Source organism: Tripterygium wilfordii, chromosome 6 (assembly GCF_013401445.1).
Source record: "Tripterygium wilfordii isolate XIE 37 chromosome 6, ASM1340144v1, whole genome shotgun sequence".
In the NCBI taxonomy this organism is placed as follows: Eukaryota; Viridiplantae; Streptophyta; class Magnoliopsida; order Celastrales; family Celastraceae; genus Tripterygium; species Tripterygium wilfordii.
The window spans coordinates 10,640,522-10,662,474 of record NC_052237.1 but is presented as its reverse complement, the minus strand read 5'-3'; the positions used below and the strand labels follow the sequence as shown (position 1 = coordinate 10,662,474).

At 36.7% G+C, this 21,953-nt stretch overlaps 4 protein-coding genes across 5 annotated transcripts; all 4 read right to left on the bottom strand.

Moving 5' to 3' along the window:
• Positions 1-1,463: 1,463 nt before the first annotated feature.
• LOC119999506 (TLC domain-containing protein At5g14285) lies at positions 1,464-2,451 on the bottom strand. The gene has a single exon (XM_038847115.1). It carries the CDS (start codon positions 2,389-2,391, stop codon positions 1,639-1,641), a length of 753 nt encoding a protein of 250 aa, XP_038703043.1. The 5' UTR covers positions 2,392-2,451; the 3' UTR covers positions 1,464-1,638.
• A 3,975-nt stretch (positions 2,452-6,426) lies between these two features.
• LOC120000898 lies at positions 6,427-11,384 on the bottom strand. The gene is made up of 2 exons (XM_038849067.1): positions 10,435-11,384; positions 6,427-6,510 (listed from the first exon to the last, which is right to left on the bottom strand). The coding sequence occupies exon 1, from the start codon at positions 11,351-11,353 to the stop codon at positions 10,445-10,447; it is 909 nt and encodes a 302-aa protein (XP_038704995.1). The 5' UTR covers positions 11,354-11,384; the 3' UTR covers positions 6,427-6,510; positions 10,435-10,444.
• A 2,488-nt stretch (positions 11,385-13,872) lies between these two features.
• Positions 13,873-15,171, bottom strand: LOC120000732. The gene is made up of 2 exons (XM_038848847.1): positions 15,001-15,171; positions 13,873-14,745 (listed from the first exon to the last, which is right to left on the bottom strand). Exons 1-2 carry the CDS (start codon positions 15,169-15,171, stop codon positions 13,873-13,875), a joined length of 1,044 nt encoding a protein of 347 aa, XP_038704775.1.
• Positions 15,172-16,311: 1,140 nt separating this feature from the next.
• Positions 16,312-21,841, bottom strand: LOC119999791 (actin-histidine N-methyltransferase). 2 transcript variants are annotated; one of them, XM_038847543.1, is made up of 13 exons: positions 21,346-21,841; positions 21,174-21,249; positions 20,785-20,990; positions 20,552-20,638; positions 20,322-20,414; positions 19,255-19,409; positions 19,051-19,135; positions 18,871-18,957; positions 18,651-18,770; positions 18,099-18,200; positions 17,845-18,015; positions 17,633-17,710; positions 16,312-16,796 (listed from the first exon to the last, which is right to left on the bottom strand). In XM_038847543.1, exons 1-11 carry the CDS (start codon positions 21,709-21,711, stop codon positions 17,848-17,850), a joined length of 1,545 nt encoding a protein of 514 aa, XP_038703471.1. In that variant the 5' UTR covers positions 21,712-21,841; the 3' UTR covers positions 16,312-16,796; positions 17,633-17,710; positions 17,845-17,847. The 2 variants fall into 2 exon arrangements, with proteins under 2 accessions (XP_038703471.1, XP_038703470.1); XM_038847542.1 differs by having other exon boundaries at positions 16,312-16,825; positions 21,346-21,840.
• Between the last annotated feature and the right edge of the window lie 112 nt (positions 21,842-21,953).

Sequence of the window (21,953 nt, the reverse complement as noted above, 5' to 3'; positions counted from 1 at the left end):
TCCAACTCAACATTGAATGATGAAAACAAGTCCATCACAAACTAGCACTAAGAGAGGAAATGAAACCAGTCAAGTAATCTCATTTACTAGAGCATATTTACTATTTAGCAGCACAATCAACAATAAATGGCTACCAAAATCACTAACCCTAAGAAAATTGTAGCACTGAGATTATTGAATTCTTCCGGATGACTTGAAACAGAACGACCATAATCACGCTCACATTATAGTCTACAGCATCAACAGTTCAGAATAATAAGCTTTTTTTTCGGACACCAAGTCAAACCTACAAAATCAACTTCCACAAGTGAATCGCTACAGTCACACCAATTTAACAGAGGCTTCTTGATTCTTGAACCATAATGTTTGGTTGGAGCATCACAACACAAAGCAAACTTCCATCTTAAAAGAAACAGTACTTTCTTCATTAGCTATCATTTTCCCATCCACACTGCTACCATTTGTCATCCTCAAATTTATAATACTCACCTACACACTTTCACCCAGTATTTTTCAACATTAACAAACAACAATTACAATCGATTGATACCCCAAAATTAAATAGAAAGAAGGGATTATATTTCAATTTATTACTATGTATGTTTTTGATGTAATAGTCTGTATTGAGAAATTACGACTGCCAGATCAGTACCAGAGAACATATATGTTAACAAGGAAGTGTTCGTTCATTATTTCAGATGCAAATAGAAACAATAGCAAGTCAATGCCCCAACCAATACATGGCAGCTTAGTAATGTCTTTAGATAGTAAAGAGACTCACCTAATCATTACCTAATTTGTCACAAAAGGACCAAAAGAGAAAAATGAATACTTTCTGGCTGGGGCAGTGCACAATCAGCAACCCAATGCATAAAATCCAGGCCAGTTACACCTACTGAATAAATTATACCTTTCTGGTTGGCCAATTGCAACCAACAGCTTAATGCAAAATGTAAAAGTGCAGATAATTAATCATAAGAGTCAAAACTACATATTCAGATGACCAAATAACACCAAATTTTGACTGCAAACAGAGCAGCTAATGAGTGATGACTACTATAATGAACATATTTGGTACTAGCATACCAATAATTTCTTGGGTGAATGTTTAGCATTCAGCGAGAGCAACATATTATTCAAATATCTTCCATTCAAAGAAAATCTAATGATGGACAAATAACTAGCAGTGAGAGCCAAAATTAAGAACAGAAACTCAAATTACACATATAACATCAAAGGCTTCTTCAGATATTTTGAACCAATAATCTACTAGATGGAATGCAATATTCCTCATATTCAAGAGGTTAGTTTACAAGAACTGAGCTAAATTTGCAGACCCAAAACGGGTCTGCACCATCACGAGTGCGAGTATACGGATGGGTCTGCACCGACATGAGTGCGAGTCTACGGATACGGGGATACGAGGATTAGTGAAAGTGTATAGCGATGCTAATTGGATATAGTGAGCTAGAAAGAAGGGATTTCTATCTTGAAATTTAAAATCTTAAATTACACAATTCACGAAAAAGTTTCAACATAAACAACATTTGCAGGCCCAATTATTCGATTTTATAGCCTCAATCAATACAACAGAGAAGAAAAAGACAATTCTATTTTTCCCCGATCCAATACCATTAGTTACCTCAATTTCTCCTCCAATCTAACTCTCCTGCCTCTATACAACTCGACCCACAAATTCCAAATCCACAACAGACTACCTGAAATAGCCATCACCACCACAACCATCCATGAAATCCAAACCCATCTAGGAATCACACTATCAGCTTCGCCACTGATAAAGAAGACCCCCATTCTGTACACGAAATAAGGACCCGCAATTCCCCTAACAACCGAGTAAAACGCATAAAATGGAGGGGACAAGAGATCATACACTTTGGCTGCAAACTTCGAATCGCCTCTCCGTGCCGTCGCAAGAGTCCAGACGTTCTGGCAGGCGCTGGTGACCTCGGCGAGCACCAAGAGCACCAAAATCGAGAAGGCTCCGTGCAAGACCAGGTATCGGCAGGTGACGAACACGAAAAGAGTGGCCAAGTGGTGGCCAATAAAGAGGAGATCGCGAGGATAGAAGACAATGTAGTGAAGGAGATCAGTCAAGAAGTAGCCAATGCTATAATCGAGAACTGAATTCTGAGCTCCAGTGTTCGGCGACGAGAAACCGCGGTTCGAGTCCGCGATGATTGCACTGGCGGCAAGAAAAACCGCCGGAGTGCCATGGAAGAGCGAAATCAAGCAACTGGAGGCTTCGGGTCGGACTATGGGGCTCCAATTGCGAAATACAACGAAATAAGCGATCAAGTAAATGATCAGAAAGAATGAGAGAAAGAGAGGGAGATTTGGGAGAGATTGAGAAGAAATTAGGGTTTCCATCATACTAAAAAGTAAGAAACCCACAAGTCCGCAACACAGATTGAACGTGAAAGACGAGAGAGAATAATAGTTATAAGGATATTTAAGGAAAAAAAAAATTTAAAAAGGTTATTTTTTGTTAAGGAAAAAAAAATTGAGAAGAAGGAAAAAATATTTAAAGGCATGTTTTAGTAACTTTACAATATTGCACTCTGACTTTCTTCCCCAATTTTTTTTCCCTCTTTAAAGGATTATTATTTTTTTAAACTGCTGCCTAAATTATTGGGTGTCCTGTTGTTCTGTGTGTTTAAACTTTTTTTTTTTAATCATGACTATAGCATTTTTATGTGAGAGATTTTAAATAAGGGTGTGTAAATTGAAACATTGATTATCTTTCGATGTGTAAAATTGGTATTAACCCGTTATAACGGTGCTTATGAAACACTGACTATCTTTGGCTGACGGTGGCTTGATCTTCCGCTAGATTTTCTCACCGACGGTGGCTTGATCTTCCGTTGGATTTTCGCAACTTTAAGTGCCTTCGCGACGACGGTGATCAAGGTGGAAAGGGCTATCTCAAAGTAGATCTTTGCTATCCTTTCTTTCTTGCTCCCGACTTGACTAGTTGCACAACTGGATTACAGTCCTTATCGCCGAATAGAGTTGGTTATGGTTGTCTCGCCCTAGATTTGTGCAAGTATATATGATGTTGCTATGCGTGGATCTAAACATGAATTTGAGAAAGTGAGGATTTTGAATTGTGACTAAGCCTGAATTGGGACTATGTTTTGCTTAACTATTGTATATGTTGTTGGAAATTCATGTCTTTGACCATGAATTGAAATGAGATCCAATTATTGGATATGTTGGAACTAAACATGAATCTACCAAGTTTCATGTGGAGAATAATTATGTGTGTTCACTTGTTCAAAGCCATGAATATAGTGAATGAAATGTTATTTCAAAGTAAGCCATTTGGGCATGACTAAGTTTGAGGAAGAATAAAGGTCCCACATTGGAGGATTTAGTGAACCAACTCTTGTTTATAGGAGTGAGGGTTGAACTAATGACTTGGGCCCAAGGGCACCCAAGCTTCTGTAGGAGGAAAAGAATGCACTTTATGCAAAAATGACCGCGCGCCACCGCCGTCCGTCCGGTTCGGTTCGCGCGTGTCTGTATTACAGATTAAATTTTATCTGTGTTTTGATTATTCTCAAAAAATATTGGAATTATACCAATATTATCTGTGTAGATGAGCTTCCAATCCTTGATACCTCCCAAGCACTATAAATAGATGCCTCCATATCATTCACAAATCACACCTTCAAAGCATTTGCATTTGTTCTTAGAGAGAGTTGAGAGCTGCCTTTGTTGTTTCCGAGAGTTGCCCGGTTTGAAGCTTCCATTCCGTGCAGAGCTGTGGCCATTCTATCCTGGGAGACTGTCGTCTATATTCCTCGAAGCAAACCGACGGTGGGGAGGCGATTTAGTCTCAAGGAGACAGAGACTACTCTGGGCTTGGCTTTTTTTTCATTCAATCTTCTTTTCTGTTCTTCATTGGTAATGTATTATCCAATTGATCAGTAATATGGTAATGTTGTTTCTTCATTCTGATATTCCATAAACACCCACTTAATTCACAACATATGTATGTCAAATTGTGTCCATGTGATCCCATAGAAGAAAATAAATGAAACAACCAAGCAATTGCAATGGAGTCTTAACATTTGCAATTTGTTCAGCTAAAACAAAAGTCAAAAATTACAATTTATCTCTAGACAAAAACATTTCACATATTAGATGAAGACAAAAATATTGGTTGAGAGAGACGCCAGAACGAGAGGGAATGAGGGAGAGCAGGCTTCTTTCTTCTTTTTTGAGGGTAGGGTACTAGGGTTCTGGATTGCTAATGTGGCGATAGTCTTAACCATTTGATGATAGAAACGGCTGAGATTTAAAAGGGCAGATCGCAGCTTACCCCAATCCCTATGTTGCAATTATCTATTTGTGTTGGATTTTCTCATAAATTATAATATGTTGACTAACATTAGCCAATAAAATAATGACATGTGTCTGATTTGTTTTTTCCTCTGAAAGTAGAAATGTTACATTTTATTTAGAATTATTTTAAACTTCATTTTTTTGGGTCAAAGAACCCCACACACTTTATACTACAAAATATGGTCCAACATTTCCAACATACACATAAATGAAAACAGAGATGGACACAACAAAAACATATCAACAACATCAACTTTCAGATGGTCCTCCATCAGCTCCATTCTTCTTCTTCTTCATAGTATCACTTCCACGGTCAATTACCATTGATTCTTCTTCATCCCCCCATCCCCTTCTATAGTTTCTAACTTTCTACCTTGCAACAATCATCTCCTCCTCATCCTCTGAGGAGTTATCTTCAGAAACAATTTCCCTATCTGAGCTACTAGAAGAGTAGTGAAAAAACATAATTGTAACCATGTGAGAAAGGATACAAGGAAAACCCCAAATCGAATTCATATTGAAAACCCTAAGCTCAAACTCGCCTCCTCTTGTATTTGCTTTCGCTGAACAATCATGGTCTTTGTTGGAGTCATTTCGACAATGATCATCTCTCAAATCAAACCAAGATGTGGTAAGAGCGTCTCTCAGATGGAAAACCTAGATCGACGGCACCCTTCCTCTCACATGACTCTCTGTAAGAGTTTCTACAATTTTAGGGTTTCTGTACAAATGAAGATATGTGAGAGATTGTCAACTTAACCCTTCAATTGCTATGTCATTTTCAATTTTCTTCAAATAAAATCCATGCCATTTTTTTGCCAAATCAACGTTTTTTTTAACGAAAATCTTATACAAGGGCTAATGGAGTCCATTCTTTCTAGTAGAGGGGCTTCAATGACCCAAAAAAAAAAGAGGGCTCAAATGATTCGTTTTGCAAAGTACAAGAGCCCCTGTGGTACTTCTCCCTTATTCATAATGAAATTTGCAAATCAGAAAAAAAAGATTGTGATTATCTGACTAAAGCCAACTTATGATTCTTGCAGGTGCTAGTACCCAACCTTGTCGGAATAAAGATTTTTTCTCATCCCTTGATTCAAAATTGAAGGACTACGAGACTCACTATGACAAGAACATTGCCCCTCCAAAAATCTCCAAATTTTAAACCCTAATTTTAAGAACTTTCTTTCCTCATGATCATACTCATCTCAGAACAATGTCCCCCTACTCCACTCTTGTCTGCCTTAATAGCCACAAATCCCGACTTGACTCCATTGTCACTGATAACCCTACAGTGGCTTTGATTGTCTCGTTGTTCGACGAGATTACAAATACCGCCAATGGAGGATGGGTTCAAACTACTAAAATCTGATGGGTTTAGAGTAGATTGTTGAAAGAAACATTGCATGTAAATTATATATGTCGTAAAAATTGTGAATAAAAAGACAACATCTTTGCCGTTGAAAAAATTTTAAAAAAATTTGCCATTTTTTAAATGAAAATTATTGATTTTCCACCTTTGCAATTGTCAGGCCACATTTGCACAAAAATATTTTAAATTGATTTTTTAATGTCATCTAAACAAGTTAACTATCTGAAAGAGTCAAAATTTGCCTGATTGACCAATGTGGAACAAACTAAATTTTTATGTTACTAACTTGGAACATTTGATATTTTAGTGACCAAAATGAAATTTAGATATCTTTCAGTGATCAAAAGTTCAATTAACCCAGAAGGTATAAGAGGCTGAAGGTAAAATAATGACTAATCAACCGCCACTCAAGAACAAGATTTTTATGCTTACAAGTTACATCTATAAAAACATGGAGGGTACCAGAGGAAGACATGCAACCATCAATCAAAGATCATTCACCTGCTTTCATGAGTTCTCCTACAAAATATATATATATATATATATATATATATATATATATATATATATATATATGATGAATATTTTGAAACAGTTAAAGAGTGATCAGCACTCTCCTTCGCATGCATTCTTCTAATACAGCGACTACTCTTATTGAAACTACTGCGTCATATTTATATATATGTATGTATGTATGTATTTACACTTTCAAAGAGTCTTTATATATGGTAAAATCCTTCTCCTGCTTACAATACTTGACCTGCATATAAAAGCTTGTACAAACAACAAAATGGTTAGAAACAAGTCTAGTAATTCAAATATATAAAAAGATACGCACATATATATAGGGAGAGGAGAAAATAAATTCCAATAACAGAATATATTGTATTTATAAGAAATTAGAAGAATAGTATTAAGAATCACCATAGCATAATCAACTCCCAACTTAATTGTTAAACCTCATTGTCAAGAGATAGCATATCATTTTTGGAAGATGTGGGTTCGATTCCTAAACCAAACCCGTATATGAAATTTTAATTTTCAGTAAATAATGCTAATAATCCTAATTAATTTATATTATATTCTTCACTTACATATTCACTCAAAAAATTGTTAATTTTTTTTCCTTCTAACTGAAAATTTTAAATACAAAAAGAAGACCTTTCGTGGATTGACAATCCTCAAGTGATAATTATTGATAACCTACAATGCCTTAAATCATAATCCTAAACTACTATATATATATATATATATATATATATATATACAACTAATTAGCCTGCGGCATCAATATATATCCACAAACAGCCAAATACACTAATCATAGATCTATTATTTGCTTATTTATTTAAATATTGTCATGTTCTATAACTTTGTTCTCTCCTTTAAAATATTTATAATGTTTTTTTTATATAATAAAAAACACATCGAAGAAATTCTCCACCTTTCGGCAGGAGCGGTGTGACTCATGCTCTAGACCACTCCCAAATTTATTTATTTATCAGGTGGGATTCGAACTTCAAATCGTGGGTCTAACCATACCTTGATCAGCATTGGCGCCTAACTATTGAAGCAGCCATGCATATGGACAGACGTAAGGAGTTGTAACTTCCAATGGATGAGTTACAAAATCCTCCCAAAGAACCACCTTTTTGATTGAACAAATTCACACAAAATTAAAGGAGGTATACGTAGAAAAATGAATAAGGCAGGCTAGCTCTTTCCCTATCAACTTTGTAAGGCTCCATTTAATCATTGGGTACCAAGGTACACTCCATTCCATGATGTATCTCATACCAACATGAATATGATATACATTGGATATGTCAAATTTGGATTACGTTCATGTTTGATACGTAATGTCATTTAACATTGGTATTTTACCCTTTTTTGCTTCACATAATTATCATCTATATAACATCTATGAATAGTTGTGATCATTTAAAATGAAGAAAATAGGTTTAAGCAACAATATTGGTTGAAATTTTGGAATTTCGATAACATGGTCAAACCGAGATGTTTGTGACTTAAATAATTCTCTACACACATTATTATGTCTATTACTCGAAGTTTGGAAAATGCTAAGCATTTCAATATTTTCAACGATATATTATACATAGGATCTGGACTTGAAATGAGTGAGATATAAGTTTAGAAAGTTGATGAGAATTATTTTCAAAACTTATTTAATTTTCTAAAAATTAGGGTTTTAAAAGGTTGAAGAACACCCTAAATACAAAAAACCCACTCTCGGATGGGAGAGGTTATCATATTTACCGTCATTTTTTGAAAAAATCGGGCACACGATTGAATTTAGAATGAAAAATTGAGTATGGAGGTCATTGGAGGCCGAGAAAGTGACATATGGTCCCATGTGAGTTCTTGGTTGATCTACCAAAAAGACAAAAAAACTATTGGAAACAAGTGAGTTCTCAAGATTAACGAAAGGTTGATAGCTCAATTGAAAAATGTAAGAATCACCTTGCGGCAAAAAGGTATATATAACAGGAAGAATTGATTATGAGGAAATTTTTTCTCCTGCAAATAGATTTATTTTGAATCGTCTAATTCTGACTACAATGTCAAGTATGGACAATGAATAATTAGAAGAAGAAATTTATATGAAACTGACTTTGAATCGTCTAATTCTGATTACAATGTCAAGTATGGACAATGAATAATTAGAAGAAGAAATTTATATGAAACTGATGCAGATGAAATATTTCTGATAAATATTTTATTTTGGTATTTTAGGAAATCAATTGTTTGTAAATCAATTAGTATTATTTTTTTAGGAGTCTAGTATTTTTTTAAGTATTGGTTTCGTTAGAAGTATTTAGGGTTTGACTAGGGTTTCGTTTAGTTAACTATTTAAGATTGTAACCCTCATTGAGAAATTTCAGTTTTGAGTTGAATAAAAATTAATAGACAATAGTCTTTTTTTCAATTCTTTGGTATTCATTCAAATCAACAAAGTATTGAAGCCTTAAATCTGATATTCGTGTGTCAAATCAACAGATTTAAGTAGACTTGTTCCTGATATTCGTGTGTTGAATCAACAGGTCCAAGTTTGTGCCCTTTCCACCATGTCACGTTGCATCAGAAACCAACACTTGGTTTCAAATAGTTTTAGCCAATTGTATATACCCTCCCATAGTGTGATAATATTATAGAATTTCATCTTGATTGATGAAGAGCACCATGTATATATTAAAGGATCAGAAGATAAGTTTGTAATCTTATCATTGTATGTTGATGAGATAATTATAATTGTGAATAATAAGAAGTTTGTGAATACAATTAAAAGGTGGTTATGCTTTTAATTTCATAAGGTTGCATTTAACATGTGGACACCAAGTTAGATGAATGTGATATTGTACATGTGATATTGCACAACTATATATATAGTTGTGAGATGATATATATACACGTGTTTTTTTCCCTATAATTCCTACTATATAGTGAAACCAGCCATTAGGATCACAATGTGATGATCATTAAACTCATGACAAGCTAGCTTCTCGATCGATAGATTTATAATCATCATCAAAACTCTTCCTTGAAATTTTATTTATTTTTAAGGAATTCAATGTAGTAAGTTTTATTTTATTTATTATGTAATTTTGTCTTCTGTATTATTTATTTATAGTACTTTCTTTACCTTGGATAAGCATATAGGAGTATTATATATATATATGGCTCTGTTTGGTGGGGCGTTTGTTGGGACGGATCCGTTTTCCCAGGCTACCCCACCAAACGAGGTTAAAAGCTTCCAAAACAACAAGTGTGTAGCCTATTTTTTTAAATTTATTTTTGTATGGGTCCCATACGTTTTGCATTATTTAATATTTTTAGATAGGTCGTGGGACCCACTCAAAAATTACAGTTTCAACATTATTTAGTATTATACTTAATAACTTTTTAATAAAAATTGTTTTAAACGTAATAACTTTATAAAAAAAATATAATAATAAATTAATTATATTGATTCATTTATAATTATAATTATAATAATTAATATTAATATTGAAATAAAATATTTAAAATTAAAAAATACACATAAAATATACTTCTAAATTAATAATTATACTTATAAATTATTATGTTTATTCATTCATAATAATTATAATTATAATAAAAATAAGTTTTTTACCAAACTTAACTATTAACAACAATAAAAGTTCCACCAAACACCTCACAACTTATTATAGAGCTTTAAACTCAATTTTTTTTTCACAGCTTAACAATTAACGTTGAAAATCAATACAATCGCTCTCCCAAACACACACATATATTACTTTGTCATTGTTGTTGTTGATGGTAAAGTATGTTTTTTGTGGGTTAAATATTTAAATATGAATAGCTTTGGTCAACTGCTATCCTAGTATTTGCCCACCTGTCCTTGTTGTCGCTGTTGCTAATTGTGTTTGTTAAGTTGTTCTGTTGGCTTGTCGATTTAGGTCAATAGAACAACCAACAAAGAGGCTGAAAAGAAATATGCATTATTTATATGGATAATGTTTCAGACTTAAAAAAATAATTCAAAAGACCCTCATTGAATTGAATGTGAAGTGTTCAATGTGAAGTAAATCTTATATGTATATTTTTAATCAATCACTATTTTAATGCCACATACATTAATTTAGGTTCTCAACATATATATATATATGTATATATATGTATGTATGTATACATACCTGATGATTGTTAACGGCCCAAGCAGAGTGCAGCCTCAACGTCGAGTCTCCATGCAAAACCTCCGCCGTCCATCCTCCATACATCACACGGCACAATCTTCTCCCTTTGCCACGCGTTCTTCAACCTAATCCTGCACGTAAATGCCTTGTACTCGAGAATATCATAAGGTAGTCTGTCTTTCATCATCAACCGCACCACCACCTGATCAGGGACCTCATGATTTCTCCCCCTCATCGTCACCATCATTTTATAGGCCCCATTAACCCACCGCACGACTTGGTGACCGTCTGATATGAACCCGGGACACTTGTCCGCTTCCAGATTGACTATTCTCTCTGCGTCCGTACACCCTAACGCTTGCACATCCACGCAAGTGTCTGTCACGCTCTCCACCGTCACCCACGACTCCTCCGCTACCCTCTTTTCAGGCGAGATGATTTTGGGCGTCGGCATCTGATCTGAATCCATCACTCTACTCGTCAAACTGATCAACGGCTCAGTTTTATCTTGCATATTGATCTCTTGAAGGTGGACAAAATTATCTGCACCAAAACTTAACCAAGATCCATTCTTCCTGCTGGTGGACTGCTCTTCCAGACAATCCCTTCTCTCAGGAAACAGCTGTAGAGTGGTGACCTTATTATTATCGCTTGCACCATCGTTGTAACCTTTCTCATGATCATTTACAGTTACCTTTTTCTTTCGCAGGTTTTTCCGAACCCTAACGTACTTTCTTTTCGATCTTCTCTGGTTTAACGGCTTGTTCTTGCTCTCTATTTGATTCGCCTCGTGATTCAGATCCCCAGCGGCTGGTTTCGGTGCAATCGGCCGGAATCTGAGCATTATCCTGTTGTTTATCGTCTTATCCACTGCGTCCTGGTTATATAATCTCACGCGCCGCCCTTCTCCACCATCCATACACAACACTCTCCCCTCTCTCTCTCTCTCTCTCTCTCTCTCTCTCTCTCTCTCTCACTCTCTATCCTGTTAAATATATATGGTTATATATTTCATGCTCTGTACTGTGTAGCTCAGGCGACAATCACAGCTGTGGTGCAGTCACATTGAGCTAGTAAACCGACGCGTGTACTTCCAGAATTTTCTGGAGGTGGGACCAATTTAACTATGCGGTCGTTGTTTGGTCCTATGCTGGCCAATGAGAGAAGAGAATGTGTCGAGCACTGCCGAAAGCAACGGGACACGTGTACACTGCGTCGGGTAGTAGCAGCATCACTCTGTGAGTGGAGATGTTTACCTTTGGGGACAGTTCGAGAAATAGCACACGTGGTTCTCATTGATTAGTACAGAACCACTTAGTTCTGAATTCCCCCCACTAGCTTTCTGCGGCCGTGATTTACACCGAAAGCCAATAACATTCTTTTGTTATTTCACGCTCTTAAAAGGCGATTGGGGTATGAGGATAAAATGATTGCATGATGAGGACGCGTGGCTGGTTAATTTGGGATGAGTATCTTTGGAGAGATTTTGTTGGATTTGTCTGTAAAAGAAAAGGTCGAAATTTGCATTGGTGGAATTGGTTTCTCGTACTGCCACCTACTCTTTCCTTTTCCTTTTTGTTTTTTAAAGAAAATACCCAATACGAAGAATGCTAAAAGTCTAAAACTATGGACAGCGAGCCGTATATAAAATTAGGATAAAGCAGGGGATGACAATTCGTGACCCGCCCCGATCTGACTTGACTCTCATGAATTTTCACTTATCCGAGGCTTATGTGGGACGATGGGGCAAAGAATTTCAATCCGCATGGGGGGTGGGGATGGGTTTGCCTCCCAACCCGACCAGCAACCTGCCCCACTATACATGCGTAAAATAGTTTTATTTTTAAATCTTATTTTAATAGTAATGGTTTTTTAATAAAATATATTGAATTATCGTGTTTCTTCAATCAAAAAAATATTATGTAGCTTAGTTGGTATGAGTACTAGTCATATATGTTAGATGTCTCAAGTTCTATTCTTGATAAAAACATTCTAAAAAAATTCATAGACAGATATTTCCGTGCGAGGCGAGGACCCGTGGCGGTGAGGGGCGGGGGTGGGGCAGCCATGATTCGCCCCCGCCCTGTTGCCATGTCTAATAATGCTTGAGACTTTAAAAAAATGATTTCAAAAGACTCTCATTTAATGTGTAGTGGGTCTTACATGTGTGTTTTTAATCAATGACTATTTTAATGTCACATAAATTTGGGGACTTTTGGGGTGTTGGATGTGAAGTGGGTCTTACATATGTGTTTTTAATCAATGACTATTTTAATGTCACATAAATTTGAGGACTTTTGGGGATCATATTTTGGTGGTCTCTAACATTATCCATAGAAATATTCATGCATGATGAAACTTACTTTTTTTTTTCAATATCATTGAGAAATATGTTTTTCATTAGAGTAGAATTTTGAACACATATATATTTAACCCAACCAAATACATAAATATTCATGCATGATGAAACTTACTTTTTTTTTTCAATACCATTGAGAAATATGTTTTCCACTAGAATCGAATCTTAAACATATATATATTTAACCCAAGCAAATACATAAAATTTACTGACATTACAATTCTGTAATATAAATCTTCTCACCAATGACGTTACATGAACATGAAGAATCTAATCCTAGCTATCATATCTATATGTCTCTTACTTTGCGGAGCCTTTATCAGTATGGAATCATTTGCAGTCAGCTTCATTGAAATATATGTGTTTTTTGAGTAATTATTCAATAGAAAACGTGTTTTAAATTTTAACTACGTTTTATACTTGATATTATTTTGTTATTTAGCTTTAAGAAACAAGTCTTTTCATTGGGTCCTTATGGGAAACCATTGTGCTTGTTACATCCACAATATAGTAATCACATGATGTAATGCTACCCTTAATGCATTTACATTTTTTCTACTAAAATCCTCCACTTCCCTCCCAAGGCAATCCCACAAACCAGATCAGATCTGGGGGCTTTGCAATTTTCATAGCGTATGATTCTCATCTAATGTTTGAAAGATGTGTCACATCATACAATATTTTTGTATTTTCTTCACCAAGCTTGTTTCCAACCATTGTATGAGAATTGTAAACTCTGAAGAATTCTATAGTTCCCTCATCTCCAGAAATCATTCTACCAAGTGTAGCGTAAACAACATATATTTGAACGATAAACATATCAAATCTTACGTGGCATGAAGAACACATAACACGTCATCGCTAGTTCATCCTTAATTCCCTTGTAATTGTGTACATCCACAATCTGCAGTTATCTAGCAAATCTTGTGGTAGTCATTGCTTCTCTTCAAGGTTTCCATTTTTAGCAAGTTTTCAATATATACATATAGTAGCCTAATTTAGGAAACCAGTTTCCATACATGGCTGTATAATCAAAATATAATATTTTCTTACCTACAGACAATCACACATAGCAATATCTATAGAGCCAAACTAAGGGCAGTCTTGAGATCTAGCCTCCATGCAAATCCTCCAAAATCCATCCTCCACACATCACATGGCACCAACTTTGACCACCTCTCCTCCCGCCACGTGTTCTGCACCCTCATTTGACACGTAAACAGTCCGCCACTGACCGGTAGCTTCTCTTTTATCGCCAACCGCACCACCATCTCCGGTAACCTCCCGTCTCGGTTCTCCGCCACCGTCACCATCTTCTTATATGCTCCATTCACCCACGTTACCCTGTTCAAATTATCCGAAATCAACGAGGGACACGTGTCGGCTTCCAGATTCTTCACTCTCTCACCGTCTGTACTCCCTACCCCTCCCATATGACTACATGCGTCTGTCATGCTCTCGACCGTCAGCCACGACTCCACCACCGCCAGATCTGACGAGTCAACTGGAGCTTTATTCATCGAAGGGTTGTGATCCACCTGTGTGCTCCAAGATCCATCGCACGGAGGCTGTTTATCACCGTCTGTTCTTTCCGGAAGTAACTGTAGCGTCACAATATTCTTTCCCTCAGAATCTTCACTCACTCGTTCTTGATCTGATAATTTTCTCCTCCTTCTCTTACAACCGCCACTGGTTTTCTTAACCCTGACGTACTTTCTCTTAGTCCTCGATTTGGCAAACACCGCGTTCTTGATATCCGTCGGCGAAGAACCGTTGCTGGTGTCAACGGTTGTCGGCCTCGGTGCAATCGGCCGGAATCTAAGCATTATCGGGTTGATTATCGTCCTATCATGGACACTCCCGGGGCATCCTATCATGCGCCGCCCATCTCCGTCATCCATATACGGCTGTTGACCTGACTTTCCTCCGCTGCTGTTTTCCAATTTTTTTTCCTATAAAATGATACACTCGGTTTTACATTTGTTTGGTGGCTCCGGTGAGCGAGAAGAAGAGAGAGAGAAATCATAATAGGCCATATCGCGGTGGTCGGATGAACGAGCGCCACGTGCTAAGGGTTTGAAGAAGTAGGAGATGTGATTGGTATCAGATGGGTCCCAGTGGAAAGTGGCATGTGATCCGTTGACATGATAGCATGATAGTGATAAAAAGGACTTGAGGAGTAGATTAGTAGTGATAAATGGTTACACCTGGTCTAATGATCCCACAGATCGCTTTTTGGGTTTCCCTTTAGAATGTCGACACGACACCACGTGGATTTTGATTTCATTATTGCTCCGGATCTCAGCAACTGCGATCTCAGTTATCTCAATAAAATATTGAGATGTATACGTAGAATTTAATGTGCATGTAGAGCCCATTATTTATATATTCTTGCCCGTATGACAAAGAATGTAACTGGGAGTTTTAGTTGAAGGGCTACGTGCCCGCTGCAAGTCGAGGCCTTTATACAAAAGGATCGACAAGCTTTGTAGTTGTCGTTTTCTAATGGATTTTTCTTCTCAAAAAAAAAAAAAACGCCCATTATACATATATTGAATCTTGTGTATAAACCTTAACAATTTGGATAACTGAGATCCTGAATCCTTATCTCCGTGAAACTCGTGACTCACACTTCCAAATAGTTACTGTCTCTAGCCCCATCGACATGACTGTACATTATTGTTGGAGATTGAGAATGACAGTTTAGTTTGTTTGTATGCGTGTATATGCCACAGCTAATAATACCTCACAGTTTAATATTGTTCATACGAGTGACTTGAGATTTTCAACTTGATATAAGAGTATAATCCTAAATTCAATTGGACGGATCTCTATTGATCCACTTGTATGTTGGGTCTGAAACGAATAATCTAAAAACGAACAATATTATTGAAGCGAACAAGACGTACGTACAGATGCAACATCTTCTTAAGTAACTAATAGTCTGATTAGTATGGCTTGTCCTGCCGCGCCTCATCGTTTTGTACCGTTGCTGCCGTTAGTGGCACGGCCACCACCACTGTAGGGCCGGGTAAAAACTTGTATGAGCTAGGTATAAGGATGATGTGTCGCTCGCTCCCATCCCATATCCGCCGTAGAGAACCCTGCAAGATGAACAAGGGTGGTGAGGCACTAACATTATTATGTGCACTGCTATGTAATTGTCTGCATCTTCGTTCACAAGCATCATCAAAAAGAAATGGCAAATTTTGATAGAAAGTTCTCCTTTGATTTTCTTTTTTTTGGGAAATTGGATCAAAGGACAAAATGGAAGAGAAATATTCCAATAGTAAGGTTTCTGTTTTTCTATATTTATCTGATCTGATAGTATGTTCATTTTTCTTGAATTTTATCTATTGAATTTTTATGAAATTTATTTGTAATTATGTCCATACTCTTGAGTACCCAACATTTGAGTTGAAATATTAGTCCCCTTTTAATTGTTAGAGATAAATTAGCAACAAGATTTGAATTACTATATTATCATTTATCTTTTAGATAATTTAATGGATTTGAAATTCTGAATAACCATAATTCATCCCGATAAATTATATCCAGCCTAAGGTTCATCCCTAGATTTCTTAAACAGAACAACAATTAAAGGACAAAGATTATGAAAGCCTCCTACCCATCTGAAAGCTATTGTTCCAAACCGCCACGATTGGTATATCAAACACAAGAAAACTACAGAAACCACTGGAACAATGTTAAATTTACAAACAATCACCAACATTACTCGAAAGTTGCATCCACGGGGCTATACAGTCTGTTGCTGACAAACATGTTCTTAATTTACAAGCGATGGTTGATCGTTGCTTAAGTTGCGGCCTTGGAGGATAGGTAGTTGGCAAAGTCCGAGGGGAAATAGCAAAATTCAGAGGGAGAATGAGTGCAATGCCACTGTAGACGTGAAACACTATAGAGCTAGTAGCTTCAACCACTTTAATGGGAAATATGATCATCTCCTCTTGGAGCCAGTCAGGAACTTTACAAATTCGGTTGCCTAAAGAAATACAAGCAGCTCTTATCTATCTGCAAAATCCATATCCAAATAGAGTAACAAACATAAATTTGTCAAATAAGCCAAAACTGGAATTTCATAATTTTTCGTCTGTTTATCCAAGACAATAACTCATTTCTTTTATACTATAAAATGGTACTTTAATTTGAACTACACATCCCGGTCACGGAAAATGCATCCATGGCCTCGCACCTAAATGGTTTCCCAGCAACATTTTTATTATGTTGGAAGAATTTAATTATTGCGTGATTTGACTTCAATCCCATATAGACATCATCTCCAAAAGTTGGTCTAAAATATAATAAACGTATTAGACAGCAAAGAAATACTAATAATCCAACAAATTCTTAGCACAAATTGTTTATCAACCAAAATCACAGAACACATAAAATTAGGAGCATTGCAGCAATGATGGCAAACATATCGAGCTTATTCTTACCCCAGTTTAATGTTAACTTGATGCTATGTTTGCTAACTCACCATCACAACTTCAATTCCCAATGATCACCAAAACTATAATATTTTCTTCATAAATAATAGTCCGCGTCAAAGGAAAAAATCAGATTCAGAACAATAACACAATAAAAAGGTGTTGAACCATCTCTTTAGCTACTGCTTGGACGCGTATTAAAATTCAATTATTATGGCACTAGACAGATAAATTTATCTATTTGTTATCCAGTCGTCCTTAATAGGTTTTTGTCATTAACAATGGCTTCTTCCAGATAAAATATATCTAATGTTTACTGAGCTTAGTACCTCCTAGCAAATACACAAATAATCGTATTGAAAATCACCACAAATTTCATCCAACTGACCTGGCTTATTATATCCCACAGGAACTAGAACCAAAGTACTGCACATTTTGCAAGCTTGCCAAAAGTGGGAGGCACTTCCTACAGAAAGTTGATACTTGATAAATCCACTGAACAAAGAAAATACGATGTGTGCATCCATGTGCTCATGAGTAAGAGTGAACATGCACAAGTGTATTTTGTGCACAGAGAGAGAGAGAGAGAGAGAGAGATGCCTTTCATTTCAACAACGGGGCATAAGGAGCAGGGCATGGAGAGACAGAAATGTCAGGTAACTGGCTAATCAAATCGACAGTAGCCTGAAGACATGAATTTAGCATTTTCTTCTCCAACCTGACAAGCTGAGTAGCAACTCGCTTCTTTGGGTTCAAGTTACAATCTGCCAACTGGTAGAGAAGTTCAGTCATTGCTCATTTAGTAAGAGAGGACTTAAATTATTAATAAAACATTAGATAAATGTCAAAATTACCAAAATCTCGTCTTCAGTAAGCGTCGTCGGGTAGCGAGCCAGGCGTTTCTTGAAATAATCGACAAGTTGGTCCAACACAGCTCGTTCCATACAGGGGCTCACCTATTGTATAAGATTTGAACTAATGTAAGAAATAAGGGCAATTTGATCTCCTTTACATTAGTCTAGCATTGCACACATATGACCATCTCAAAGATATTTGAAACTACGGCACATCGAAAAAGAAATAAGTGTGCCAGATGGTTGACCCACATACGTACATACAGAAAATAAATAAACAAAAGCGGAGTGGGGTCATAGAGAGGGTGGGCAGCAAGACAATTTCTTTGATATTGGCTAATGAGTGAAAAAGTTAGCCTTTAGGTTTTAGTTTCACCATCAAACAAGAAAAGCAGTGAATTCTACCTCCCATTCTATGCTCAGAAAGAAGTTTATGCATCAAAATTTGAGATAAATTAAAAGAAATGACATCTGAAACAATCCAAATTTCTAGCCCAACCAGTCAGAACAAAACAAACAAATCATAACACAACTTGAACGTCATTAACTTACTGGACAAACTGGACCTTGAGATGAAATAACAGATTGCATTTCTGACGGATCTGACACATAACCCAGTCGCAAATAAGGAAGCATATCTGTAACTGCTTCCTTTTCCTTTCCAGCATAAACCTAGAGAAGGAACACAGAAAGAATGCTGAGGAGATGAAACCAACAGGAATGCTGAACATGATAAGAAGGCTGAGGAACATAGAACAGTCTGATGGCATACATGAAAGACTTGTACTGATAGTTTGCTATTTCGTTGAGCAACCATTCTCTTGTCCTGATACTGAGGATCCTCAGTATTCAAAGCTGCCTGGAACATATTGTAAAAAATAAAACATATCAAATAATTGACTTGAAAAAAGTAAAAATTGCAGAAACAGCATGGTAAAAATGTAGATTTTACCTCAACCATTATACGATCATAAGAATTATCTTCATCAACAAAACCATAGTTCAGAAGCAATTTTGAATTAGGTTGTGGTCCACACCTGCAAAAGATTTCCAACTTCAAATTGCATCAGAGAATTCCAATGGGGAAAGATAACGAGGCTCTACTACCAATCAAACTAAGAGAGCAATTGAGTTGTGAATAGAGCACACAGGTTACCAGACAACAATGGACTCCCCTGCTTTGTATGGACGATCAACTATTAGTTCGACGGCACCACCGACAGCAGTTAACATTGCTTTGCAGTTGCTAATGTAAGCTAGCAATGGCGGTCCCAGAGGAACCAAAGCAAACCTCCGAGCCAAACTGACATTCTAAGTGCAAAAGAGCATAACTTAAAACTTTGTCTGCTCTATATTTGAAAAATCAATTAATTGCAAAAGAAAAGGAATGTTACAAATGACTAGAAACTGATGATGTTGGTAATCAGAAATATATAAAGGCTGAACAGAACATTTATGCTGTATTATCTCTGTTAAAGTTAGTCTAGATATATAAGTCTGATGACACAAATTGCAAACTCCCATTTGAAACAGAAGGGTTACAGAATAAATCAAGCATCACGAATTTACAACTCAAGGCTAAAACTGACTTTTGAATATTGCAAGGTATAATAAGCAACAAAAAGATAGATGAAGAACTTCAACTCAGAACTAGAGATGAAACAGCAAGAAGTCCACTGCCACTGCATACAACAACAGGATAGTCACTCTATAAATCAAGCATCAATACTAATTAGCAACTAAGGCTAAAGCTGATTTCAAATACTACAAGGGTATGCTGAGTAATAAACGAGTCATGAGGGTGTTTCTACTACATACACAATAAAGAAGTAATAGGTGCATTGATCTAGAAGAAAAAAGTTACAAAGAACTGCCCGGATAACACATTTCAAGCTAATTGAAAAGTATTACTGTGATTTTCTAAGAATTTACGCACATAGTAAAATAATGAAAATAGTTTGACGTAATAGGGGACAAAATCACCGTTGCTCTGTACCATCTGATGCAGTTCTAAAGATTAAATAGTCTGGGGGCAGGATTCACAAAATATTATACCATTGAAATCTGTCAGAAACAATATAATCAACAAATTTGAGCCAATCATATCATTGCAACATAATTAATGCATTAAACAAAAAGACAATAACTCTATCAGACTGTGCCATATTAAGTCCAATTTTTGGCTGTTTAAGAAAATGAAACTATAGAAGGCATAGAAATTACCTGCAAATGCACAACACAGGACTGAACAGCAACAAAAGCTTGTTTAAAAATCTCAAATGAAAATGCCTCGGTAGGTATATCATATGGATATTGCTGCGAATGGAAAACAAAATTGATATTAGTGCAATCACCAATCACTCCGATATAGCTGAGGTGCAGAATCAAATAGGGCTTTGGAATTAATAAAATTAGCATTACTAGAAATCCAAGTTGAAATAAACAAGAGTAACCTGAAACAGAGAACCAGCCATAAACCAGACTGTGTCAAGCTCATTGTACTCTCTTTTAATTCCTTCAGCTCTTTCAAGAACTTCAGCCTACTTCATCAACACCATAATTTAGTCTTAAAACATTTGAACTGACACACCAACAAGACAAGTACATGAGGGTTGACAAAGACAAATGAGCACAAATCTATCCCTTTTTTTTTTCAGAAGCTAAAGCAAGGAGAAGTACATGTTACCTTAGTTGGGCTACCTGTCAGGTAAGCCAATTCAGCTTCTGACCATAGAAGTGGAGATACAACAGCTAATTGACCCCTCCCTCGCTGACGATCAAGCTCTCGTATGTAGGGATACCAGAATGACTTCTTTCCTTGCTTCTTCTCGTACATCAAATACAGCGCTAAACATGCCAGTTCTGACAACTTATGTGTGGCCAACAGCTCCGCTGCATGAGCATCGAGAAGAAAATGTCATTATAAAATTGTCAGAAATTGGGACTTACAGAAGTCACTGCCACTAGAGTTCCTGAATCCATATAACATGCAAGAGATCTCAAACTAAATTCCCCGCAACCATTGCCATCCAACAAACTTTATTCCGAACACAAACAGAAAAAACTGCACCTTACCAATCGTCTCGTTCCCCAGAACTCTTTCAAGGGTCACAACAAGGGAATTTGGCACCGAAAAAGCAACATCACCGGCCTGCCATAAAATGACCCCAAAGCCCCACTTAAAAATTGATACAAAGAAACACAAGAACATCTTGAAAAAGAAGGAAAAAAGAACACAAACAATCACCTGAAGATCTTCACTAGCAGCAACATAATGTATGGGCCTAAGCTGGTCATCATGCGAAGGCCTTTCTTTCAGAACGACCTTGCAGGGAGGGAGTCCATTATTGTGCATCCAAGATTTCAAGTCCCCAACCTTATCCTCCTCCTCCTTGGCCAAAACCCCATTGCCGCGCGAACTGGAAACCAAGGTATCGGAACCCGACGCCGAGCAGATATTTCTTGGACGAATCGATCGAAACGAAATTCCACGTCCGTGGTTTCTGAGAGCGGAGACGGAAATTGAAACCCCAAAGAGAGGGTGAGCAAAAGAACGAATTGGAGTCGAGACGGGCTTATTGGGAAGAGAAACGAATTCCATGGGATGTGCCATTGGAATTGAAATCAGGGGATTAGGGTTTGTAAATGTACACAGAGCAGAAGATACTGAAAAAGACTGAGCTGTGAGCAGCTGAATTGGTGATATGTTCTTTGTAGGTTCTGAGGTGGCGTTGGAGATAAGAAACACTGATTGTCAAATGGAGGTTATCTTGGCCATTTATTCAAGCGATCCCACTCCCTGGCAGTTTCCCTTGTCGGCCCAAAAATACTGGCCCAAAAGTAATAGCGAGCCCA